Source organism: Brassica rapa, chromosome A02 (genome assembly GCF_000309985.2).
Source record: "Brassica rapa cultivar Chiifu-401-42 chromosome A02, CAAS_Brap_v3.01, whole genome shotgun sequence".
Lineage (NCBI taxonomy): Eukaryota > Viridiplantae > Streptophyta > Magnoliopsida > Brassicales > Brassicaceae > Brassica > Brassica rapa.
Window position 1 is genome coordinate 17,356,043 of NC_024796.2, and position 27,910 is coordinate 17,383,952.

The 27,910-nt window shown below is 37.3% G+C and overlaps 2 protein-coding genes across 2 annotated transcripts; both read left to right on the forward strand.

The window, feature by feature from the left end:
* The first annotated feature begins 19,939 nt into the window (after positions 1–19,939).
* On the forward strand, positions 19,940–22,311 carry LOC103853485 (uncharacterized protein At4g22758). The gene is made up of 3 exons (XM_009130383.3): positions 19,940–21,134; positions 21,378–21,582; positions 21,795–22,311. The coding sequence occupies exons 1-3, from the start codon at positions 20,805–20,807 to the stop codon at positions 21,992–21,994; spliced, it is 735 nt and encodes a 244-aa protein (XP_009128631.1). The 5' UTR covers positions 19,940–20,804; the 3' UTR covers positions 21,995–22,311.
* Positions 22,312–24,492: 2,181 nt separating this feature from the next.
* LOC103853492 (protein cornichon homolog 5) lies at positions 24,493–27,888 on the forward strand. Its single transcript, XM_033285632.1, has 4 exons — positions 24,493–26,871; positions 27,063–27,244; positions 27,361–27,483; positions 27,629–27,888. The coding sequence occupies exons 1-4, from the start codon at positions 26,800–26,802 to the stop codon at positions 27,657–27,659; spliced, it is 408 nt and encodes a 135-aa protein (XP_033141523.1). The 5' UTR covers positions 24,493–26,799; the 3' UTR covers positions 27,660–27,888.
* The last annotated feature ends 22 nt before the right edge of the window (positions 27,889–27,910 follow it).

Below are 27,910 nucleotides of genomic sequence, written 5' to 3' on the forward strand. Positions count from 1 at the left end.
TTGTCGCAGGGAAAGGTACCAAGAGCGGGGAGCTTGTTTGAGACCATAGATTGGTTTGCGAAGACGACATACGTGAGTAGGCTTATCTTTGTCGACAAAACCAGAAGGTTGTCTCATATACACAACTTCAGTGAGCTCCCCTTGAAGAAAGGCATTGTTTACATCCAACTGCTTGATAGGCCAAGATTGTATGACTGCAACTTCGAGGACTAAGCGGATGGTAGTAGACTTGATGACCGGGCTGAAGGTTTCCGAGTAATCTACACCATACCGTTGCGTATAACCCTTGGCGACTAAACGCCCTTTGCGACAACGGACTTGACCATTTGACAAGTATTTTGTGGTGAAAAGCCACTTGCAGTCAATGACATGCTGGTCTGGTTCGGGAGGTTCAAGATCCCAAGTGTGATTCACAATATGTGCATCAAACTCTGTGATAGCTGCTTCACGCCATTCAGTCTGCTTCATGGCTTGAATGATGGTCGTTGGTTCAGAGGGAGTGATTTTGTTTCCTGCAACAGTAAGAGTTAGTTTCTGAACAGATTTAGATATATTATTTTTGGCTCTAGTTTTCATTTTGTGGACATTTTGAGTGGTCTCAGTGACTGGATTTTGTGGTTCAGTAGGTTGCAAAGACAAGGCCGGTTGGGTTTGTGATATATTTGGTGTGTTTGTGTTCTGAGTTGTGGGTTGCAACTCATTTTGAAGTGGAGCAGTGGGCTCATGGGAAGAGGGGTTAGTCTGAATCGGGTGAGATTCATTTTGAGAAGGAGCAGTGGGCTCTTTTGGAGGGAGAGGAGATGAAGGTTCAGGGTTAGAAGGCAATACATGAGGGTTGGTCTGCGGGGGTGAGTGTTGGTCTGCGGAGGTGAGTGTTGGTGAAGAGTCTCGCGCAAGGGTCCCATATCTCGTTGAGGTATAGCAGTGAGAGGTGTGGCTACAGAGGTTGGAGCTGATGTCGTGCTCTCTGGCTCTTGTGGAGGAGCTGCATTCATGGAGGGGAAGGGGAACTCTGATTCCACAAAGTGAACATGTCTCGACGTGTAGATACGTTGTGTAGTTGGTTCAAGGCAAAAATATGCACTCTGCGAAGTAGAGTAACCAAGGAAGACACACCTCTGTGATTTGTCTTGAAGCTTGTGATTGTTGTATGGTCTCAACCAAGGAAAACACAGGCAACCAAACACCCTTAACTTCTCATAATTAGGAGGCTCTCCAAAGAGTATTTGATACGGTGACCTCATAGAGAGCGTGTGTAAGACCCGATCCTGGATTCCTCAATCGAACCAGACCGCGGCCTCACCAAACAATGCAACCAATTCCATCTTTCATATTCAAGTTCAAGTGTTAAATAATTCTAAGTCTTTTTCAGAGTTTTGAGGTTCTAACATTCACACTTAAACAATCAAGCATCAACTAATGAAAATAGATACTTCTTAGATATTAACCAAGGTTCATACATCATTCATCATCCTAAATAATAGAATACATACTAGAATCGCATAAGTTCACAAATTGCACAATAGGCTTACAATAATCACACAATTTTCAGAATCAACCCAATCACCACACATCTTCCCATGGCCGCGGTCCTCATGGTGCTTTTCCCTTACCACGGTCCATTTCTGGTCCTGGATCCAACACAAACAACCACACAATCACAAGGTTAGATTACAAAACAAGAATCAAATCACATTGTATGGTCAGATCCAATCTAGTCAAGAACAATCATCAAAAATGTCAAATCTGACCCCTTTAAAAAGAGATCCAAATACCAAATAAAATTCATGATAATTCATGATAATTCATAAGAAAAATATTCCCATAAACAGATTCAAAAGAATCGGCTCAGATCATAGTGATCTCGGCCATGAACAGCCCACACAAGAACAAGGGACTTTCATGGGAATTTGATCAGGCCAAGGCCTTAGGATCAATGAATCCTTTCCTGTAACAACATAAAACATTCCATAGCACAACATATAAAAAGAAACAGAGTAGAAGAAGTCAGAGTAAGGAGTATCCAATCGATCCAAGCCGGCCAGGCTCACACGGCCATCATCCGCGGCCTTGTCCAGTTACTCTTGGCCACACCTCTCACCTTAGGAGTTCGGTCTCCAGGGGCGACTTCCTTCTCTTTCTCCTTTGCCTTCTCCTTGTCTTTCTGTCTCAAATCCATCTTCTTGATCACACGCCCAAACACACCAGGAACACTCAAGAACAATCTCTTGGATCAAATCGGCCGATCCAAAGTTTCTGTCTCTCTTTCTCTCTTGAATTTTCTCTGTGTTTCTCTCTGTGTGGAATGAGTAAAAACCGACCAGAATGATCAGAAATGAGAGAGAGAAGACGATTTAAACTGTCCCCAACCGCCTGGGCGAACAGTTACCAAAATCCCTTCCTTTCTTCCCAAAACCGTCCCATAACCGTCCCATAACCGCCCCTTGGCGGTTTCTCTCCTTTTCTTCCTTTGGCAAATCGATCACTGAGCCTCAGCTCACACTCTGGGAGCTTGCCCGCTCCCTATCCCAAGCCTAAGACCCATTTGGTCGAACCGTCCTGCACCCGGACCATCGGCTCGCCCAGTAACCGTCCCGGACTCGCCCACACTGATCCGAACCAGAACGCACCGTTCACTGGATTGAGCTGACCCCCAACTGTTCCCAGCTGATTGAGCTAGCCCACCAGCTCCTGTGAGCTGAACAGATCATGGTGAACTGATTACCAGCTGAACCGAGCTGATTGAACTCAAACCAACACTCGTCCAGCTGCCTAAACACTCACCCAGCCCCTTTACCCTTATTTCCATCGTATCCTGGTTAAGTCTCAGCTGACTGATGCCCTTAACCTTCATTCAGGGCCATGATACGCTTGTCTCAAGGTCTAATGACCTGACTGGTGCGTCTCCCCGCACCATGGCCCGTCCGGCCGATCCTATCTAGGATCGGGGACATGACAAGTCTCCCCCACTAACTTGGGATTCGTCCTCGAATCCATGTTAAGTGTTTCATCAGGAAGAAATTGTCTGTACCACTCCGGATACATTGTTTTCATCTTTGTTTCTGTTTCCCAAGTGATGAGGTCTTTACCATTGTAATCCCACACCACTTTGATCATGGGAACTGTCTTCTTCCTCATAGCTTTCTCTGACCGATCCACAATCCGAACCGGCAAGGTTTCCAAAGTCAGGTCCTTACCAAGGTCAGCAGGAACCTCAGGCAAGACAATGTCTTGTTCAGACAAGCATTTCCGGAGTTGGGATACATGGAACACATTGTGGTATGCATCCATTGCCGATGGCAAGTCCAACTTGTATGCCACTGCACCCACTCTCTCTATGATCCTGAATGGACCCAAGTACCTAGGGTCCAGTTTCTTTCGTCCAGAAATCCTGGTCCTACCCTTAAAGGTAATCATCTTGAGATACACCAGGTCATTGACCTCAAACTCAAGATGTTTCCTACGCTTGTCCGCATAGCTCTTTTGGCGGTCCTGCGCCTCTTTCATCTTCTCTTTGACCATCCTGATCTTCTCAGTGGTCTGTTCTACAATCTCAGGTCCCAACATGCTACGCTCCCCCACTTGGGTCCAGCATAGGGGTGTCCTGCACGGCCTACCATACAAAGCCTCATATGGCGACATACCAATGCTTGTATGGAAGCTGTTATTATAAGCAAACTCCACTAAAGGTAAGTGTTTTTCCCAAGACTCTCCCCAGTCTAACACACATGCCCTTAGCATATCCTCTAAGGTTTGGATTGTCCTTTCAGACTGCCCATCCGTTTGAGGATGATAAGATGTGCTCATATTCACTCTGGTTCCCAAGGCCTTTTGGAAAGCCTGCCAGAAATAAGATGTAAATCTTGGATCCCTGTCCGAGACAATGCTTGCTGGAACACCATGCAACCTCACTATCTCGTCTAGGTACACTTGCACTATCCCCCCATCCCCTTTCTTGATGCGTAGGAAATGAGCCGACTTGGTCAGCCGATCAACCACAACCCATACCGCATCTTTCTTATTCCTGGTCGTGGGAAATCCAGTCACAAAATCCATTGTGATGTGATCCCATTTCCATTCTGGTATGGGTAGGTTCTGAAGTAGACCACTGGGAACCTGATGTTCTGCCTTCACCAGTTGACAAGTGGGACACTTAGCCACCCACTCTGCAACATCAGATTTCATCCTCACCCAATGGTAGTACCTTTTCAGATCCCTATACATTTTGTTCAGTCCAGGATGAACTGAAAACTTGGACTTATGAGCCTGTCTCATAATCTCTTCTTTGAGTTCCTTATCATTAGGAACACTGACCCTACCATTGACCAAGATGGTACCATTGTCAGTTGTCTGGTACTCAGTCTTGTCATTGGCGGCTACCTTCTTTAGATTTTCATCCAGGCCCTGAGCTTGCCTGATCCTGGTCAGGAGATCGGCCTGGTTCACCGCCTCCAATCCCAGTGGCTCATCTGAACCAACCAAGGTATTGAGGTTCAAGGACCTAATCATCCCTTCCAGTTCATCCGCCTCCCTCTCAGATGACACTTCAGCCCTTCTGCGGCTCAAGGCATCAGCCACTAGGTTAGCTTTCCCAGGATGATAAGCTATGTCCAGATCATAATCTGCAACAAATTCCATCCATCTCCTCTGCCTTAAGTTTAACTCAGGCTGAGTGAATATGTACTTCAAACTCTTATGGTCTGTGAGTATTTGCATCCTGGCACCATAAAGATATGATCTCCATATCTTTAATGCAAATACTACTGCAGCCATCTCCAAATCATGGGTTGGATAGTTACCCTCATGCTTCCTTAACTGCCGGGAAGCATAGGCTATCACCTTCCCATGTTGTGTCAAAACACAACCAAGACCAGTTATGGATGCATCCGTATACACCACATAAGGCTGATCAGCCTCAGGCAACACCAGGACAGGTGCATTAGTCAACATGTTCTTGAGTGCTGCAAAACTTTTCGCACACTCCTCAGACCATGTGAACCTCACGTCCTTGCCTGTCAGCTTAGTCATAGGTTGAGCTATGCTCGAGAACCCCTTGACATATTTCCGGTAATAACCAGCCAACCCTAAGAAGCTCCTCACTTCCGTAGCATTCTTTGGCTGTGGCCATTCCTGGATACATTTGATCTTATCTTGATCCACTGAGACTCCTTTATCAGACACCACATGCCCAAGAAATCCAATGCTCTTCTGCCAGAAGCTACACTTGCTTAGCTTAGCAAAGAGCTTCTGTTCTCTCAGGCGGCCCAACACCGCCCTAAGGTGTCTTTCATGGTCCTCCTTTGTCTTGGAATACACGAGTATATCATCAATGAAGATGATCACAAACTCGTCCAAGTATTCCCTGAAGATGCCGTTCATCATCTTCATGAATGCAGCAGGTGCATTGGTCAGTCCGAACGGCATGACCACAAACTCATAGTGACCATACCTAGTTCGGAATGCTGTCTTCCTCACATCACCTGGTGCAATGGGGATCTGATGATACCCAGAGGCCAAGTCAATCTTGGAGAACCACTTGGCTCCACGGAGTTGGTCCAACAACTCATCAATCCTGGGTAAAGGGTACTTGTTCTTCACAGTCACCCTGTTCAAACCCCTATAATCAATGCACAACCTAAAGCTACCATCCTTTTTCTTAACGAATAGGACTGGTGCTCCCCAAGGTGATACACTAGGGCGTATGAACCCCTTCTCAAGCAACTCCTCAAGTTGCTTCTTCAGCTCTGCCATCTCAGCTGGTGCCATTCTATATGGACTTTTTGATAACGGGGCCGTTCCAGGTTCCAATTCAATGATGAATGGGTCAGCCCTATCAGGGGGAATGCCCTGTAGTGCCCCAAACACATCCTGAAATTCTCGAACCAACGGTATACCCTCTGGGTCACAGGCCCCTACAACCTCATCAGTGTAAATGGTAGCCAAAAAGGCCTCACAACCATTTCCAAGCATCCGTTCTACTTGGACTGCTGAAACCACCAAACTACAAGAGGTTGGCTTGATTCCTTGGTACTTGATCGGGGGTCCAAACTCATTCTCAAGTTGCACCCTTCCCCGGTGACAATCTAGAGTTGCCCGATACTTTCCCAACCAGTCCATGCCCAAGATCACTTCATGATGCTTGAGGGGGACAACAATCAGATCTATAGGCATCGGCCTATCCAAGATCACCACAGGGATGTCCTTAACCAGACCGAGTGAGTTCATAACTTGCCCTCCGGCCGCACTCACTCGTTCAGGACCATCCCATGTTCCATACTGGAACAAACCTTTTCCTATCATACTTGGACTCACAAAACTATGTGTAGCTCCAGTATCAAATAGTGTGTGTGTTTCCACACCACCAATACTTAAGGTCCCTACACAAGACCCATCAAAGTATATCTATCCATCCTAGATTCCATACCATGCAATTCTACTGGAATTGTAAAAGTAGTAGTCTAGAGTGTTACCATTGATCGCTTGGAAAGGCCGTGCCCCATCCACATCCTTGGATAGCTCATACACACGAGGTGTGGAGGTCTGGCCTCGTCCCTGAACTGGCCTGCTAGCCTCCCCACGTCCCTTACTTTGGTTGCCTTGCAACTTAGGGCAGTCCCTGCGGTAGTGGCCCTTCTGGCCGCAGTGGTGACAGGTCCTGGACTCACCCAACGGACTTGGACAATCCTTGGCTGAGTGATCCATCTTACCACATCGAGTGCAGGCACCCATGGCCTTCCAGCACTCTCCACCGTGGTATCGTCCACACTTAGGGCACTCTGACCTACCACTTGAGGTTTTACCCTCCTCGGTCGAGTCCCTCTTCCTCTTCTTGTCACCACTCTGACCCGAGGATACCACCACACTCTTCAGCTTCTGCTTACCCTCCTCGGTGAGGTTGGTCTCCAGCAAGGCCATCCTCTCAACCAACTCAGAAACCGTGTGGAACTTACAAACAGAACAGTAGGTTCGAAGTTCCACCCTTAGGCCTCGGATGAACCTTCGGACTTGAACCTTCTCATCCTCCAGTTCTCTTCCCACATACCTTCTGAGTCGGTTGAACTCTTCTTCATACTCACGAACAGTCCTCCGTCCCTGAGTCAAGTCCAGGAACTTGGACTCCAAACGATCCCACGCCTCAGCAGGAAAGTACTTATGGTTGAACTCAACCTCAAAGTCAGCAAAATGCTCAATGGTGCCATTGGTACGCTTGTCCAAAGCTAACCACCAGTTATGTACATCTCCCTCCAGGAAGTGTACTGCTATGTCCTTCTGGTAGTCCTCAGGACAACGCGTGGACTTGAAGTTCCGAACCAACCGGGTTCTCCACTCGTCCACCTCCATAGGATCAACACTTCCAGCAAAGTGTTTGGTTCCCAACTTGGAGGTATGCTCCAGCACCTTCAGGTAGTCCATACCATGCACTTGCCTGACCGGTGGGTCTATCTCAATCACCTCGGCCACACGGCCAGCACCAACATCAGTCACTCCAGCAGCAACCCGAACCGGGGGATTAGCCTGTCCTACGGACGAGTTCACCAATGGTGTGAACGCCTATGTCAAGGAGGCTATCTGAGCTCCCATGACCTGCATAGCTTCCACCAAGCCCCTTATGGTCGGCTCAATGACCTCCTCAGCACCAGTGACCCGAACATTGTTTGCATCAACATTCTGGCCACTCCCAGCACCAACGTTGGATGACCCAGTATCTTCTCCATGGACTTGCTCTTGTTGCTCGTCCACATTAGTTTCATTAACCTCAGTAGGAAGAGTTGGACCCACTGGGAGTCCGGTGGCATTATCCACCTGCTCCACCAGAGCCGGTAGCACTGTGGTTGGAATGGTTCCAGCTGGTAACACTCCGGTCTGTTCAGCACCATCCTGCCCCACTGCTCCAGACGCCCCAGTCGCCTCCTTTCCTTTCCGAGATTTATACCTTCTTGCTCCCTTAGGAGTTACAAACACAAACAAAAGGTTAGTCCACAACTGAACACACAAACCTCAATCACTCCTACGTTAATCAGTAGAAAAGATTACTTAGAACCCAACTATCTCACCATGAGTCCAAACGGCCAAGTGTGTGGTGAACCAATAACCCAACAAATCCTAAAATCAAGAATGCTCTGATACCAACTTGTAAGACCCGATCCTGGATTCCTCAATCGAACCAGCCCGCGGCCTCACCAAACAATGCAACCAATTCCATCTTTCATATTCAAGTTCAAGTGTTAAATAATTCTAAGTCTTTTTCAGAGTTTTGAGGTTCTAACATTCACACTTAAACAATCAAGCATCAACTAATGAAAATAGATACTTCTTAGATATTAACCAAGGTTCATACATCATTCATCATCCTAAATAATAGAATACATACTAGAATCGCATAAGTTCACAAGTTGCACAATAGGCTACAATAATCACACAATTTTCAGAATCAACCCAATCACCACACATCTTCCCATGGCCCCGGTCCTCATGGTGCTTTTCCCTTACCACGGTCCATTTCTGGTCCTGGATCCAACACAAACAACCACACAATCACAAGATTAGATTACAAAACAAGAATCAAATCACATTGCATGGTCGGATCCAATCTAGTCAAGAACAATCATCAAAAATGTCAAATCTGACCCCTTTAAAAAGAGATCCAAATACCAAATAAAATTCATGATAATTCATGATAATTCATAAGAAAAATATTCCCATAAACAGATTCAAAAGAATCGGCTCAGATCATAGTGATCTCGGCCATGAACAGCCCACACAAGAACAAGGGACTTTCATGGGAATTTGATCAGGCCAAGGCCTTAGGATCAATGAATCTTTCCTGTAACAACATAAAACATTCCATAGCACAACATATAAGAAGAAACAGAGTAGAAGAAGTCAGAGTAAGGAGTAGCCAATCGATCCAAGCCGGCCAGGCTCACACGGCCATCATCCGCGGCCTTGTCCGGTTACTCTTGGCCACACCTCTCACCTTAGGAGTTCGGTCTCCAGGGGCGACTTCCTTCTCCTTCTCCTTTGCCTTCTCCTTGTCTTTCTGTCTCAAATCCATCCTCTTGATCACACGCCCAAACACACCAGGAACACTCAAGAACAATCTCTTGGATCAAATCGGCCGATCCAAAGTTTCTGTCTCTCTTTCTCTCTTGAATTTTCTCTGTGTTTCTCTCTGTGTGGAATGAGTAAAAACCGACCAGAAAGATCAGAAATGAGAGAGAGAAGACGATTTAAACTGTCCCCAACCGCCTGGGCGAACAGTTACCAAAATCCCTTCCTTTCTTCCCAAAACCGTCCCATAACCGTCCCATAACCGCCCCTTGGCGGTTTCTCCCCTTTTCTTCCTTTGGCAAATCGATCACTGAGCCTCAGCTCACACTCTGGGAGCTTGCCCGCTCCCTATCCCAAGCCTAAGACCCATTTGGTCGAACCGTCCTGCACCCAGACCATCGGCTCGCCCAGTAACCGTCCCGGACTCGCCCACACTGATCCAAACCAGAACGCACCGTTCACTGGATTGAGCTGACCCCCAACTGTTCCCAGCTGATTGAGCTAGCCCACCAGCTCCTGTGAGCTGAACAGATCATGGTGAACTGATTACCAGCTGAACCGAGCTGATTGAACTCAAACCAACACTCGTCCAGCTGCCTAAACACTCACCCAGCCCCTTTACCCTTATTTCCATCGTATCCTGGTTAAGTCTCAGCTGACTGATGCCCTTAACCTTCATTCAGGGCCATGATACGCTTGTCTCAAGGTCTAATGACCTGACTGGTGCGTCTCCCCGCACCATGGCCCGTCCGGCCGATCCTATCTAGGATCGGGGACATGACAGCGTGGGTGTGAGAAGCCGGTTGATCAAGTAAACAGCCGTGGAGAAGGCATACGTCCAGTAGTCTTTTGGTATGGAGGCCGTGGATAGTAAAGTGAGGCCTGTCTCAACTATATGCCGATGTTTTCTATCTGACACACCGTTGTGTTGGGGAGTGTGAGGCGGAGACGTGAGATGTGTGATGCCATGAGCTGCTAGGAAGCTTTTCAAAGCAACATACTCACCACCATTATCTGAAAAGAGTGTTCCTATGGAGGTTTGGAACTTCTTTTCAACAAGAGCTTTGTAAGCAATGAACACTTCTTGAACCTGCGATTTCTTTTTGAGTGGATAGAGCCACGTGTACCGTGAGTAATGATCAACGAAAACAACATAGTATTTGAAGTTGTCAATGGATGTGATAGGAGAAGACCACACATCACTGAAAACATATTCATGAGGCCGAGAAGAAACAATAGAAGAGTTTGTGAAAGGTTGTTTGTGGCTCTTATTAATCAAACAATCAGAACAAGATAAGTGTTTTGAAGAACAAGCAATAGTTGGAAGAGAAAACTGAGAAACAATAGTGTTTAAAATAGAAAAAGAAGGGTGGCCGAGCCGAGAATGCCACGAAGAGAAAGATGTTTTCGGATTTGATGAGGTCACCATGGCCGTTGGAAAAGAGTGTTGAATCGGCCACTGATATAACTCATTCTTAGTCCTGCCTTGGAGCAATGGGACCCCCGTGCTGAGATCCTTCACCTGAAATGAGGCAGGGAAAAATTCAACCGAAACACGATTAGTGTTGCATAAACGGTACACTGATATAAGGTTCTTATCAATATCAGGAACATAGAGAATGTTTTGTAAAGACATATTCCGAGTTGGAGTTGAGAGAGTAGAAGAACCAGTGTGTGATATTGGTAAACCTGAGCCATCAGCAATGAGAACATCATCGCCACCTTGGTAAGGTTGATGGAGAGAGAGGTTGTTTAGGTCCGACGTGATGTGGTGAGTGGCACCTGAGTCAAGAAGCCAGTTCGTTGCTGTGTATGGGGAGTTAACCACAAGGTTTGCGCGTGGTTGCCAAGGTCGGAAGGGACTTGCTTGTTGGTTTGTTGGTGTCGATGCCTGAAGTTGCTGCTGGAGCTGAGGGCAGCGACGTGCGCTGTGACCCTGAGTGTTGCAGAGTTGACACTTACCCAAGTAGGGTTTGGACTGACGCTGCTCATAGCGCTGGGAAGACTGCGAGTAGTTGTTGTCACCGCTGTTGTACCTCTTGCTGTTGTTGTTGCGATTGTTGGAGAAGTTGTGCTGCTGCTGTCGATGTTGAACTGCATTCGCAGACAGAGGGATCACAGCAGAGGGAGCATCACGGTTGGCCAGGAGTTTGGCCTCATGGTTGAGCAGGCGTTCATGTATCTCAGTGATACTTGGAGGAGTATCTTTGCCCTCAATTTGATCCACAACCGTCTTGTAGTCGTCTGGTAACCCACCGAGAATCACTTCTACTTGATCTTCATGATCATACGGCTTGCCTAGGATTGCAAGTTGATCAAGTTTGGTGATGGCGCCTTGAAGATACTCATCAATCGACTTGTTGCCTTTGGTGTAGTGCTTAAGCTGATCCTTGAGTTGTTTGATGTGACCACGACTAGGTTTGGCATAGATGGAGGCGAGTTTCTCCCAGATCTGAGACGCAGTTGTCGTGCGAGACACGGTAGGTTGAATCGAGGTGGATATGGCTCCAAGAAGCGCGCTCTATATCAACTTGTCCTGACGAGTCCATCGAGTGAACTCTGGATTGTCAGAGACGAAATTGTCAACGGTTAGTGTTGGCGGTGGAACCACAGCAGAGGTGTCGAGATGAGTAGCAAGGGCATAACCATCCAGCAAAGCATGAACTTGTATGCTCCACATGAGATAGTTGGTGCTTGTGAGTTTGGACACATTAGACATGTTGATGTGAAGAACGGTAGTGTTGTTGTTGACGATGGAGATGACTTCATTGGTGTTTGATGAAGAACTCATGGTGGCGGCTTAGAGAATTTTTAGCTAGGTTTAGGAGCGTAAGCTCTGATACCATATAGATTATGGAAAGTGATGATTCTTATTAGAGGCCTTGTACAATACTTATACACGTTAGAAGAGAGTACTAGGTCTAAATTAATTACACATAAGGATATCAACTATCTATATTTACATATATCTTCAATACTATATATAAACTCATAAACTCATAATATATTTCACCTCAACTCATTATACAAATCTTCAAAACACCACAAAAGTAGTAATCATATAACAAACAACAAAAAACCTAATAAAATATGGATTAACTATATTTAACAAAATAACAATACACATAAGAAATAGGGAATTTTCATAAGAAACGTAAAAAGAAAGTTTTATTAAAGATATGGAAAATGTTCATTTCATCATTGTGAAATAATACTAATTGCATGCATATATCTATTTCTACGCTTCTATTTAAGTTTTGATAGCAATATAGAGTAAATCATGCATGTACACCATTGCAATTATTTTTCCTAATCCAAAAAAACTATGTAGGACTGTCTTAAGACTGCAATAAATCAACACAATAGGCAAAAAAAATTAATACACTCCAGTTTATTCATTTGCTATGTATCGTCTTCTTCATCACCATCATCTGTTAGATCATATCTTCAATTGACAAAAGATTTACATCAGTTTTGATCGAAGCGTAAGAGGAATCAAGAAAGGAGTTTAGGGTTTATAAAATGATGTGATTGGGTTATTTATATTTTATCCATTCTTTCTTTTTTGTTTGTTTCTTCTCCAGTGTTTCGCTAGAGAAACACGATGACAATAAAACTTGAGCTTTTCGAAGTTTAATTTCTCCGAAAGAGTCAGAACAAAGGAATAACAGATTTGAAATTTCTTGAATCCATAGAGAAAAAGGTATGGTTTATGTTGTGAGTTATCTCCATTGATTCTAGATTTTGCTTTCATGTCTTTTTTAAATTGAGACAATTATGACAAAGCAGGAAAAAGACAAGAACTTTGTGTAAGAAGCTTTGTTGTTCCTCTTCTTTTCAAATATGTTCTTGTATGAATGTCGTAACTGGTTAGTCCAAATTACTAAATCTCCAACATTTATGACAAATTTTCTTCCTTTACGATGAATACTATTGTAAAGTTCGAAACTTTTAAGGAATAATATTCTCTTGTCTTAGATTTGGACTCTCTTAGATTTGTACTCAAAACCTATTATTTGCAGGAGGAGACATGGAGGATGACGACTAGCCGGAAGAAAACAAATTTACATATCCATTATAGTCTTCGTCTTCCTATCATCCTTTATTTATTTTGATTTTTATGAAGCCTTTTTAAGAAAACACATATGCATATCTATCTTAATTTAATTGTTATCTGAAATACTCTTAAAATATAGGTTTTATTTGGAGGTACTGACATTTCAAATCTTTACAAACATAATTATATTGCCAGATTTTAAAACTTTTATTCGGATTAACTTAGTAATATCAGGTTAAAACTCATGCATACATATTACAAAATCTCTTATAATAATCATCTCAAACCCATAATGTATATCTTGCAAGCCTCCGCCTCCACTATCGTGTTCATGAAAGTTCCCGCTCAAGTAATGTTGTTGGATTATCAATTATCAATAGTTGTTCACAGTGTCGTCCCTAACATTTTAGTGGCCTAAAGCATATTTATTTTCATATGTGGCCCTATTTAAAATTATAATGGTACATATTTTATTAATATTTTGAAATTTTGAATAAAAAATATAATATATATAAATCATCACTAAAAAATTGATTTTATTTAATATTTGTAAATTTGGTAGTTTGGGTAAGCTAAAATTTTGGTTTTATAATTTTCCAAGCATGAACCTTTTTTCAGAAGAAAATGTTGACTTTACTTGGTTTTACGGTGTATTAAGTATAATCTAGTAATATACTGGTGGATTTTTTTATTGGAAAATTTGGTTTCAAAAACTAAAAATTTCCATATAGGTTGAAACCCATGTCTATAATGAGACAAAAAAACAAAAAAAAATGGAGTAAAAGAAGAGAACAAAAATAATTTGGTTAAATAACTTTAAAGTTGAGGAGACAATTGTATAATTGAGAAAAAGAAAATAAACCAAAACAAAAAGTGTGAAACCATCTCCTTAACAATATAATCGAACACATCAGTAACTAGAAAATTAAGTCACTTGAGCTATACATATTTTAGATACGTAGCCCAAATTTTGTTTCATTAATTGGTGGCCTAAATCAGCTACTTTACCGGCCTTATGGAAGGAACGGGTCTGACTTGTTCACTTTTAGATATTTCTTTTTTTCTTTCAATTTCGGTTATATTGGAAGCTACACAAATTCCAGTGATAAGAAAGAATGATGACCGTCTGAATGTTTGGTCTTCTCAAGATTAAAGGTGTTGGGCCTTTTTTTTTTTGAAGCAGGTTGTATTCAAATTGTAAAAAGAAAAAACCTCCAAAAAGATAACACACACCTCACAGAAGAGGATTGGAAGGAAAGAAAGAAAGAAACAACAGAGAGTAGAGACATAAGATAAAACAGTAAAGAGGGAAAGACACAATAGGTGCTTAAAAGGCGATAGTTCGCACACCCATAGAGATCACAGAACCGACTGTTAGGGGCTATAGATCATGGAGCAGGGCCTCTCTTCGAATGGTATGATCTAACCAAGCAGGGCCTCCTTGAGCCACATAAGGTGTTGGGCCTTTGGCATCTGAATTCTAGTGACGGTAATTACGAGTTTAGTCCAAAATAAAAATGCAATATCAGGTTATAAGATACATATAAATATTACTCCATATATTTTAATTCCTCAAATTAGTCTCATGATATATTTGAACATTATACTTTACTTTTGGAAAGATGTGTACTATTTCTTTTTGACAAAAAAAGATGTGTACTATTACACATGCTATCTGGATTAACTATGTAATAATGGATAACTTCATATCCATGTCAGTATATTCCTTATCTAAAATACTCCAAACATTTCGATTTTTGTTTGGAGCTAACCGACATGTAAAATCTCTGTTAACGGAATGATATTGTTGGTTATTACAAGTTTAACTAGGAGTTTTACCCCACATGCGAGCATAGTTATTTAACAAATACTTATTAATAAATATATTATTAGTTTAAAGATCAAAAAAATTAAATAAAACATTAAATTTATACTATTTTATGAATATTTTAATTTCTTAATTTCCTAATCTTTATTGATTTAACAACATTATTTTTGGGTAACAACACTAATATCTTGTAAATATGTTGTTATCTTGAACAAATTTTTATTATATTAATTTATAAACAATGATATAATTAAATAAACAAATATATAATTGTTAATATAAAGTGATGTTATTAAACCAAATTCTAGGAATTAGCATAACCTACAAAATCTCAAAATAAATCAAAATCACAAGAATGTTAAACCAAACTTAGCTTTACATATTATATTAGTCAAAGTAAATAAGAATATTGATATATGTATAATTATATTGTGAAATACTTCCTATAATAATTGAATAAACACTCAAGCAGACCAACTATGTTGACAAACAAAACATTAATATGTAATGTATATTTGAGAAAATTTTAATTTAAACAAAGTTATAATTCTTTAAAACTCTTGAAAAATTAAAATTAAATAAAGTAAATTTTCAATTTTCATAAATATAAGGTACTTGTTGTAACAAAAAAAATATTTTGAAAATATTCTTTGTTGAAAGTTATTCTTGAAATTAGATGATAACAATAAATATTTAGTAAAAATAAAAACAAAGAAATATTAAATTTTCAACTTAAATAACAAATACAAGTTATTATTGCAACTGAATGATAAGAACAAAAATAAAAATATCATGAAAATCACGTTAACAAACAAATATACATCAAATTTATTGTTATTGTTTATATACTTCTTTTTAGTATTTTAATACTAAAATAAATTTAATAATTTTAAAAAATATGCCATGACATATTATGTTTAAAAAAATATATAAATCAATTTTTCTTATTTTGTATAAAATTATTTATAATATTTTCATATAATGATAAATCTAATTATGATATGTGTATATATAATACTAATTATAAAAATAAATAAATAAGAATTAAAGATGTAGATAAACACAAAATAAATACATGGAATTATCATCTTTTTTTTTTCAAAAATGTTTTCCATTTATTTTTGAGATATTTTTATAATATTAGTTTGTAATCAGTTAAATAATGAATTATATAGTTTATTTATTAGATATTAAAACTTTAATTAGTCAAATTAAAATTAAAATTGTTTAATGACTAATCCTAAAATCGTGGAGAATATGACAAATAAGCAAATTCACTTCTCAAATAATAGTATAGATCAATATCCGGTTATACTACTCTGTATATTTTAATTACTCAATTTCACATTATGATGTACATACTTAGCATTTGTGTTTTTCTTTTTTATGGATATATTTAGTGACTATCACATGTGGTATGTAGATTAACTCTGTAATATACGATAATTAAAATTTACAAAAACTACATCTATTACAAATATAAAGTACAAACACATTAACAACACTTTTTCATTCAAGTTTCTGGACTCCAATCAGATTTCGTCACTTGCGAAAAACTGTCAGCTAACATTTCATTTTTGATATTTTTGAAGTTAGCTGTGTGTAATACCTATAAAAAACAACACGTGCCACTCATTTAAAATATCTTTCCACTCTCATCTACACATTAACATGATTTTTATTCTGGCAGAATACTGATAATTACTATTTGTTAATAGATTTGACAAATGGCAAGAGGGATATAAACTTCATTCCATCAACACTCTCTAGGTTTTCAAATACAAAAAATTTATGTTTATCTACCTATTTGCCGACCATGTTTTGTATATACATCAAAACTATGTCTTTTGTCTGCGAACGCGGACATAATCAGAAATACTTATTAATTTATGTCTTATTAATTTAAAAATCAGCATAATAAGTTTTTACTTGTGTTTTTAAATTTTTTAAATAAAACATTAAATTATTTATAAATGACAATTATTTCATCAAAATATATAATCTATAAGAACATGGTCCTATTATTTATCTATTGTTAATAAGTCATACTACGACCATCTAAAAAATTACTTAATATGACATATTTTATTATTTACATTAATAATAAAACAAATATAAATATAAATTTATTTTTAAGTATAGCAAATTCTGTTGAGAAACATTCTAACAATCTTAGTGATTTCTGCTGATGTGTTGCTCATAGCAGAACTTTCCAAATAATTGTTATAATTTGATTGGTTGATGGTTTTTAATTAATTATTTATTTAATTAAAGTTTTTAAAAAGAAACTAGCTCTAGAATTACCTAATCTAATATATGTATCCAAACATAAAATTAAGCATCTTAAATATAGATGAATTAATATAATTTATTTAAATAAACACTTAAATATCATATATTACATTATATAAAATAATCATATACATTTAAATACATATGATACTACGGAAAAAATTATAAAAACAGTTCTTAATATATTTATATTAGTAGTGAATATAATAAATCATAGATTCTAGAAAACTAATTAATGTAAACCTAATAATATTAATTAAACTCACTCATTCACTATATATATTCTAAAATGATTCAAATAAATGCAAAACAGTCAAATATATAATTTTAAATTTTTTTGTCATTTTCTAATGACAATGTGATATCATAGATAAGTTATCACTTTTAGAAATGATTTAAATATTTTTATATTTTATATGGTAAGTCATTTAAAATTACATTAATCATGAAATGTTATTTAATTCATCTATTAATATAAACAAATGAATTAAAATTATTATATGGTAAGTCACTTAAAATTATATTATATGGTAATTCATTTAAAATTATTATATAGTAGGTCATTTAAATTAAATTAATCAAAGAATTTTTCACATGCTTTTCACAAATTTTAACAAATTTTATACAAATTTAATTAATACTATTGGATCTCACATTAATATTAAGTATATATGTATAAAATAACAACATTTCGTTATTTAAAAATTTGAAAATTATTTTTTTCTTATTAATTAATCAGATTTAATTAAATGGGTATGTTTCAAAAGAAGAAATGGTTTGTTTAACCCATTTAAGTTTTATGCTAAACACTAAATAAAAAATGAGTGAGAAAGTGTGATATGTGATTTGACAAAATTATGAGAGAAATTACTTAGGCTACCATTTTCCTAATACATGTTTTCATGTTTACATTAACCAAATATCCTTGGTTTTAAAGAGATAAATCATTTTATATATTAATTGAAAAGTCACTTAAATATATTTTTCTTATGTATTGTTAATAGGTTGAATTTAAAAAAATAGTTATAATTTGATTGGTTGTTGACGTTTATTGGTTATTTATTTTAATCAAATCTAAAAAATAAAAGGTAACTATAGAACTAATTAATATAAATTACCAAATAACACTTGTAATATTACAAATAATGATTTATGGTAACTAATTGTAGAATTGGAGAAATAATATATATGTTTTATCAATTTCCTTTTCTTTATCAATTATTTATATATAATTAAATAAAATACTTTAATTTTTTTTAATATTAAAAAATTAATGGTTATATATTGTTATATAAAATAATTAGATTTGCAGGTAAAAAATTATTTGAACTTTTTATTTTCTAAAAACCACACAAAAACATTTACAAAATATTTTCATAATAAAAGCATCTGATCATTGTATTGATTCTACACAACAAACTCTCTTTTGATTTCTTGAAAGCTAGAGTATTCTCAATTTTTCACCTGTTAAAATAAGATATAAAGTAATTCTACAACCAATTATCTGAATTAATTATAATATTATTTTTCTGTAAGTGAAATATTTGTAATGATTAAGATTTACGTTGTTGATCTATTTTAAATATTGCTTTTGAGTTTTGACTAAGGTCTAATGAAAATTTTGATTATCCAACTATTTAAAATTAAAAATTAAAATTTTACTTATTATTCAAAAATTATAACAATATAAACATAATATATATTTCATCATATAATATAATTACCCGCAAATTTACGGACAAACATCTAGTATTTAATTACAAATTTATATATCTAATTATTTAAGTAAAAATCTATATTATTAAAAGAGAAGTACCAATATAAATTACCCCTTAGTTTTTCATTTTATTTACACTCCAATGCCACTGAAGTAATAAATGATCCTTTCTTTTAGTAATATTGTCTTTTACAAATAATAAATGTATTTCCTATTTCTAATTTTACCAACAAAAACGGGAAACAATGACTTGAACGTAATCTGTCTTTATTATTTAAACTACAGTGTAAAAAAATCTTAGGAAAATGAAATCGTTCAATAGTTCTTAACTATAGTCTGCAGCCTTCTTCTTCATCTATAGGTGATGAACATGGAGGATAACTTTAGTTTAAAAAAAATTAAAATTCATGACTTCAAATCGTCATTGCTATGATACATATATTAATAATTATTCTTCCGGAAGTTAATGTTCAGTCACGTTCTCATAGTCATAGATATATTACTGTAACCTATAACAAAGATATATACATATTTATTTCTTTATGTAAAATTCAAATCATCTATACAATCGATTTTCTAATCTTTCTAAACTAGCAAATCAATAAATTCAGAATCAAAACAGAATATCTTTTAATTTATTAGTCTATCCAAACTTATAATTAATTTCAAATCTTTATTATATCTATAAAATATAGAAACTATAGCCTAAATTTTTGGTAGCTATTATATTTACGTAAATAATAATATATATACTTATCTTTTATATAGACCTGTGAAGTTGCTCTTCATAGAAGAATGAAACACTCGATCTTTGTATTTGAAGTATATTATTCCCGAAAACAAATACAAGATTGTAAGAATAGTAACAAAACAAACAGTTGAACAATATATTACCTTCTGCACAAATTTTTTGGTCTTCTTCTGTCAAAACTTCACCTAAAGCAGGGTGGCTCAAGAACTGCAAATCTCTCAACTCTAATCAGACACAAAACATGTTTCCAAGTTATATATATATATATATTCACTGGTTAATAATCCCGCCGGTACTGAAGCCATTAAAAGAACACCCAATAATTTGTTAGGCACTGTACGAAGTATTTGAAATACAGGAAAGAAATACCATTCAGGTAATATTTCCAAAGGAGTTGCAAAAGGATCCGCAGGTTCACCAATCATTGATGGTTCTAAAACCGCTAAGCCTACGTTACAGGCAATGGTACCAAGAATGACTACTGGAAAAATATATAAAAGATCATTGGGCCATGCGGGCTCTCCGTAATAATTATGACCCATACCTTTAGCTAATTTAGCTCGTAATACAGGATCATTCAAATCTGGTTTTTTTGTTATTGGGATAGGTGAATTCTTATGGATCCATCCCCCGAGGGAACCGGACATGATAATTTTTCATCATCCGGCTCGAGCAAGAATTAACCAAACTAAATTAATACATACAAAAAATATATATGTGATGACGCTTACCTTCGTATTTTTTTGTTGAGCAACATGACTCACAATAGTTGTTTCATCTCTATGTTCGCACACAACTTTTCTGGAATCAAACACAAACAAAATAAATATATCAGAGTCAAAGAAACACAACGAATTCAGACAACCATATGAGGGACATCATAACTTTGCTGATTCTATTTACTTTCATTTAGTACAAACAAAAAATTTAAAAGAGAAAATTAATACCCGCGCGGTCGCGCGGATCCAGGACTAGTATATATTATTGAGAAAGACAAAGAAAAAGAACCGAAGTCATTGAGAATCCTCCATTTCACGTCTTTCCTAAGCAAACCAACAAAACTTGCTCAGCTTCTTCTTCCTCCTAGAGCAGAGACAAACTACCAAAAATGTCAGATTCATTTCACCGGAGAAAACTCACGTCATCGGACTTATACCGAGGCCGGAGCTCCAGGACCACTAGACGTAAGGTGAAGCACCAAGTCTCTCGTCGTAAGATTCGTTCAAAGTCTAATAAAATCCTCAGCCGAAGTTTCTCGGAGCCGAATCTCCACCAAAGCATCGCTGTTGAAGATGATGGTGATCGACTTTGCTCTACGCCGGTGGTAGATCTCCCGGAGGAGATCGTTTACCTCTCCAAGATCCGTTCGGAGGTTTTCGCTTCAGCTCCGTCGTTATCTGGCTTCTCTTCACCCTCTTCTTCTCCGATTAACCAACAGGTAATCATCATCAAATGAATTGTTTTACTTAGTCCTCCATGTCTCGAAGTTTTTGCTGTTAGAGCCAAGTATTTCAGATGTTACAAATTAACCCATTGACCAAATTAAAGTCCCTTATTCAGTCCTTCAGTTATCAAATTATATATTAATTCAAGCCACAAATTTAGAGTGTTATATATTAAACCCATCCTTATGTTATATATTAAATTCCATTTGGTTATATTTCTTTGATTATAAAATCAGGTTTACAAGAGAGAAGCAGAAAAGGTTGTGATCAATGTATTAGTAGAAGGAAGTCCAGGACCTATAAGGATTTTGGTTAAGCTAAGTTGCAGCGTCGAAGAAACGATCAAGATGGTTGTGGACAAGTATCGCAAAGAAGGACGAACACCGAAACTCGATGAAGATCTTGCCTTTGAACTGCATCAGTCTCACTTTAGTATCCAATGTAAGCTATACAAATTTTTGGCTAAGAAACCGAACAAAAGCGTGAAGTTTTCGAGCTATTTAGGTCAAATCATAGAACAAGACCTTCGTCTATTAGATATGTTAAATGTAGCTATATAATTCAACAACCTTAACTAAATGTTTAAACTCTTGATTTTGAATTTTAATAATTTGTAGGTGTTGACAAAAAAAAATGATAATAATCATTTGTAGGTTTGGAGAAAACCGAAATAATTGGTGAAATAGGTAGTAGAAGCTTTTACATGAGGAAGAAAGAACCTGAAAACATGATTCTGGTGATAAGGAATCTTCCGTCCTCATCGAACTTGTTCCAATCTTTTATCGCACAAAAGATTGGGAGAATTGTGAGGAGGACAAGGAAGGTATGGAACATGTTGGTATGTGCTCAGTGAACAACAAAACCGGTTTTAAACAGAAACAAAGTATTGTTCTAGTTATGTTTTACACTTGGAGCTACACATAATATTTACTTGTGTTAGCTCAACTTTTCTAAAAGAGAATCAGTTCTTTGTAAGCTTATTTACTTTATGACTTGCAACATATAGCTGATCCAAAAAAAAAAAGACTTGTAACATATAAGCTATAGCTATTATATACATTCGAATGTAATTGTACTCTAATTTTACTCGAAAATTTCATTTTATAAAAAATCGAGTTGTAAATAGAACAGTTTTTACATTTGTATATTTTTGGCAGTGTGAAGTTTTTTGTTTTTTTGGTTGTTGGCGGGGAAACTTATTATATACATGAAATCATCTTTTTCGTTATGTTTATCACTTTGGTTTGGTTTGTTTATTCGCCTGGGCGAAGCACGTCACCGGCGATTAGTAACCAAAGAAATTGTAACGGTAAGAGATACTGAAACGTGAAAACTTTGATATTTTGAAGAGGAAACTCCTGATATAGACAATCTGGTTCTACTTGATTTCATTTGATTCCACTTTAATCTGGTTTTAAACTTGACCACTTAGAATCGTCTAGTTCATATAATTAAATAATCATTCATTAAGAAAATAATAATAATATTATTAGGGAATATGATTGAATGAATTATATTTATACAACTGAGACATTGAAAACCTACAAATTTAAGTTTGCAATTTTAGAGAATGTAGAATATATTAAACATTATATAAATTTTGTAAAAAAAACACTCAGCCAATTCCTAAACTCAATTGTTAAGCCATAATATGATCAAGAATACTCTATCATTTTCTATTATAAATGATGAAAGTATATATAATAGAATCAAATCAGAAATATATTTGATGACAACAAAAATAAAATCAGAAAATCAGAATTATATTTGCTGACAATATATGTCAACAAAATGAAAAAATAGAAAATATATTTGGTCCAAGTTATTTCTCTTAGTTAGTGACGGTTGCCTATACAATATATTATATATGCAAAACTTTCTTATTTTGTTTCTGATAAATCTTTTAGCTTTATTATCTAGATTTTTCAGTGTTATAATTTGCTTGTAAACTCTTTTTTAACCTAGTCAATTCTAGATGACAAGAAAATAAATTTGTTACAATATTAGGTATCTCCAATAGTTTACCTCATTTTTTTCTTCCAAACAAGTTTGTATTTTACTCTAACGGTTTTTCTCATTTTCTTTCGAAAACAATATTTCAAATATATTATATTATTTTTACGTACTATTAATTCTAGAATACTTATTATTTCATAAAATTCAAAAGTTATACCCAAATAGAATTTTATTTTAACTAAATCTCCATACATAAGTTTAGTTTCTGTAAAAACATAATGATTTATAGAAACTTCTAATTACTAAAGTATTAATAATTTCTCTAAAGTATAAAATATAAATATTGAATCTTTTTAGATATAAAACAAAATTATATAAAAGTGTAAAGACTAAATAAAAAAAACTTAACACAAAAATGAATTTGTGAACAGTGTTCTCTCAAATTTGAGTGAAAAGAAAACACTATTCACAAATTCATTTTGGTGTTAAGGTTTTTTATTCACAAATTTGAATGAACACGAAAATAAAGATTTAGCAATTTAATGTAGTTTCTCTCTCCTCTATCTCCTTTCTCTCCCGACCCTTCGTTTCCAAACCAACCGTCTGTGCTCTCCCTCCAGCGAACGGCAGTGCGTACGCGCGCGTGCTGCGGCCGGTGGGGCTCTTGAAGATGCAAGTGGAGCTTGTAGATGTCAATGGTCTTCCGTGACTAACTAGGCGACGAAGTCACTGATGCTGGATGCATTAGTCGTTACTACATAAGGTATGCGGAGTGGTGGGTTACCATGTGGATGCAAGATATGTTGAGATGGAGAAGGATAAACTGAGGGTTTATGTCTTGACGTAGTCGTTGAAGTAGTTGTTGAGGCAATGTGTGTCAGAGAGTGAACCAGGAGGCATGCGGAGTGGTAGAGACCATGTGGACGCAAGATGCTAAGCTGGCGTGGGATAAACTTGAGGAGCAAGTTTATACCGTGGAGAAAAGGCAAGAGATAAACTTGGGGAGCAAGTTTATGCCTTGAGGAATAAGTACATTTCAAGAAAAGGAAAGTGTACTTATTGATATGGAAGTTGTCCATATTCATGTTCCTTGGAGACTAGGGTTTCAGGAACGTGGAGATCACTATAAAAGAGCTATGGAATCGTCTGTATTCCTTAAGACACTAGCTATTATTATAGAGTAAGGGTGAAAATCCCTTAGGGGTGTTCTTGGGTCGTGCTGAAGCAGATGCTAAAGTACTGATGGGAAAGAGACATGTTTGGGTAGATTAGGAATCTGTCAGTAACGTGTGTTAGGGTGTTAACACTGACGTGTAAAAGCTGATAAGCAAGTCTTGTAATAGATTGTTTAGGTGATTTCTAATAAAGCATAGTTGGTTGCTTGTATCTATTTTGTCTCTTGATTTATCTTCTGCATTACTCAATTGTGGTGTCATCTTTGCACTAACAGCTCTTTCCCTTCCTGATTTTCTCTTTTTGCTCTCCATCGTCTCTTCCTCTCCCCTTCCGATATGTGCGTTCTTCTAGGTCGGGGCTCGCGTTTCCGGTGGAAGCTCCAGTCGCGAGGAGTCTACACTTGGTGGAGGTGGCTCCTTCTCCGGACTTACGGCGAGGGCTGGGCGAGGTGGGGCGGATCTGAGTCGGATTTTAGGGTTTATGGAGCGGCTCCTTTTTTCCTTTATGGAGCGGCTCCTTTTTTCCTTTTTGGAACGCTCATGATCTCTGTTGTCGTGGGCAGATAGCGAGGGTTCGTGTCAAGGCTGGTTCGGTGGTGCTCTGCTGCTCCGAATCTGTGGCTTTGTGCTTGTGTCGGTTATAGTGGTAGCTATTTAGGGTCTCTTCGGGTCGGAGAGATTCCGGTACTTGCGCACCGTAATCAGGAGTGCTCCGGGTTCTTGTAACTTTGGAGGCGAGGGTTGAAGTTGGATGTGACCGTGGTGGAAGTGTCTTGTGTTGTTTCTCGTGTGTTTGCCTCTGGTGTTGTCTCGAGTTGTCGTCTATGGCTACAAGGGCTTTCCTAGTTGCCCCAAAACTCCTTCAAGCTCTCTTTCCCGGCTTCTCGTTCAGTTTATTCCGTGTGTAGGCGACGGCCTACTTTCAAGATATAGTCTCGCTCTTCATTGTGGTATCACTCTCCGTTGGCTCTCGGGATTGTTTGTTTCGTGGTTAAGAAATTGTTCTTTGGTACTTAAAGAATGTGGATGCGGAGACGGCTCTCGGGAGTCATTAGTCGTTTCAGAGTCAACATCTAGTCCTAGCTCACATCCCGGCTCCGTGGTCTTGGTCTTGTCCCAATCTGCGGTGGTGTTGCGGACTTTCTTGCGTGGGTACTAAGGCTGCTGTTCGGGAGGTGGCGATGGTTTCAACCCGATTTTATGCAGGTTCGCTGGATGGCAGAAGCGAGTGCTTGCTCGTTTAGGGATGTGGTTCAAACGTCATGTGGCGTTACTTCCTTCCGGCTTTGGTGGCATTGCATAGCCTTGGTAAGTTTTTGAAACCTCCCCTTCGGTCATCTTGAGCTTCATAGATAGAGAAAGTTACATGTTTGTGGAGATCATCGGGAACTAGCTACTCCAGAGACGTCAAAGGAAATCCCGGCATCCGAGGCAACGAGGAGAATCTCACTTTCGTGAAAATCGCGTTGATGGTTGAGAACAGCTACAGATATCGAAGGATTTCGAAAAACAAACTAGTGGAATATGCCGGATTTATTGGGTGAGCGAAGCTAGTCTTGTAATAGTTTGATTTCGACATTTTGTTCCAAACAAGCTTATAACCATATCTGATTTCCGATTCATCGGCAGATTATATATATTTTATTTAAAAAAAAAAAATTTTTTAAGTGAACACTATTCATAAATCTATTTTTTCTCACAAAATGATGAAAACGGTTTTTTTCTCATTTTTGATGTTTTAGAGATGGTTTTAGTTATTTTTGAAACATTAAGAAAATCACATTACACTAAGGGAAGAATATGCTTTTCGATAAAGGATATTCTTATATCAAATTTCTATTCGAAAAGCCAGTTGTTGGTCGGTTGACTCAGTTAATGTAGGGCCACCGCCCGAATAAAATTTTATTTTATATAGTCAAATAAATTTTTTTTAAATGAAACCATTGGACAGTGTCGCAGTCAAAAAAACAAACAATCGCAGTTATTTTAAATATAGCGTTAAAAAAAAAAGTATATCATTCACATTACTTTAGTTTTGTGTGTGTTTGAGCGTTGTATTCACATTAATCTCTTCGAGTTTATAACATAAAGTATTCAAACAATATAGGAAAATTAGTTTACAGACGGAAAATTAATATTCTTTGCCTAGTATGCAACTCAAGCACGTAATAGGCACGATCATTATTTACTGGCTACTTGCATACAAATGGAGAATATTGAGAGTTGTGGCTAATGTCAAACTTCCAAATATGCTCTAAATCAGAATATTGTATTAATCAGTGTGCATCACATATATATACAAGTAGATAATCCAACCGGGTTAAACAAAAAAAAGAAGATAATCCAACCGGATCCAGTGGGATTTTAATAGTTTTTTTAAAAACCAATTCTTATAAATTCCGTTTATAAATCAGATTGTACCTGCAATTCCCAAAGCTTTGACCAAAACACCGTCCGTGTTCGACAATACAGAGTCAGAGCAAGGCGGTAGCAACGACGGATATTGAATTTCCCGCCACGGCTAAAGATGGGCGATTTACTCGATTGGATTATCTCCTTCTTATTCCTCGTTACCCTTCTCATCATCGTGATCTACCAGGTTTTTACTTCTCCTAAATATATTGTTAGGTTAAATTAAACTATACCGTAGTTTAAAGAGAACAAATTAAAAAAATATTGACATTTTTATTGAATTTGGCTTCGATCTTCTGAGTGTAGTTTGAATCAGATGATAGGTTTTTGTAATTCGATTAAATTTGTCATTAATTAATCATTTTATTTGTAATGTAGCTGACATGTTTGGCGGATCTAGAGGCTGATCACATAAACCCTTACGATTCATCTACCAAAATAAACCGGGTGATTCTACCGGAATTCTGTTTGCAAGGACTTCTATGTGTGTATTATGTCTTAACCGGACATTGGTTCATGGCGATTTTGTCTCTTCCCCACCTTTTCTACAACATTAGACTGTAAGTAAATCATTCACACATCCTCATATTGGTCAATTTTTCGAAGTCAACAGGGTAATCGATTCAACATATCCGGTTTAACTGAATATTGTCTTTTTTTCTATTGCCGGTTAAAGATACATGAAAAAGGAACATTTGGCAGACGTTACAGAGATGCACAATACAAATAAAGGGGAGCAAAAGAAACGACTTTACAAGATTGGTCATATCGCTCTCTGCACTTTTATCACATCTTATTGGTAAAATTCTATCTTAAAGCACTATACGTTCATGTTATCCTCATGTGTTTTTTGTTTTTTTTTTTTTTGTAAACTGCTCTATCCTCATGTGTCTCGAAGCTAATTTCCTATTCTAATTATTTGTTGTATTCGTTTTGGTTTTAAGGTTGATCCACTCGGCATTGGGAGACATCTAAGGCTTGAGAAATCAAGTCACTGTACTTGACCAACTTTTATTTCTTACGTTTTAATCACCGATTCTTGATGGATTTTGTTGACCACGACAAATCTGTATGTAGTTCTTGATTTTTATGTTTTATGTTTTTTTTGTTGTTTTATTATCTTTTTGGCTTTCTTTTTAGTTCATTACACACCTCGTAAAGACGTTGATCAATTGCTTAAACTTTTGAAACTAACGTTGAAACAGTTTTTGGAAAGAAACTCTAGA

Coding starts and splice junctions, on each gene's coding strand:
- LOC103853492 (XM_033285632.1), top strand. CDS start 26,800: ATGGGCGATTTACTCGATTGGATTATCTCCTTCTTATTCCTCGTTACC. Junction 26,872..27,062: donor TCATCATCGTGATCTACCAG/GTTTTTACTTCT, acceptor TTTGTAATGTAG/CTGACATGTTTGGCGGATCT. Junction 27,484..27,628: donor ACTTTTATCACATCTTATTG/GTAAAATTCTAT, acceptor TTTGGTTTTAAG/GTTGATCCACTCGGCATTGG.
- LOC103853485 (XM_009130383.3), top strand. CDS start 20,805: ATGTCAGATTCATTTCACCGGAGAAAACTCACGTCATCGGACTTATAC. Junction 21,135..21,377: donor CTTCTCCGATTAACCAACAG/GTAATCATCATC, acceptor TTATAAAATCAG/GTTTACAAGAGAGAAGCAGA. Junction 21,583..21,794: donor GTCTCACTTTAGTATCCAAT/GTAAGCTATACA, acceptor AATCATTTGTAG/GTTTGGAGAAAACCGAAATA.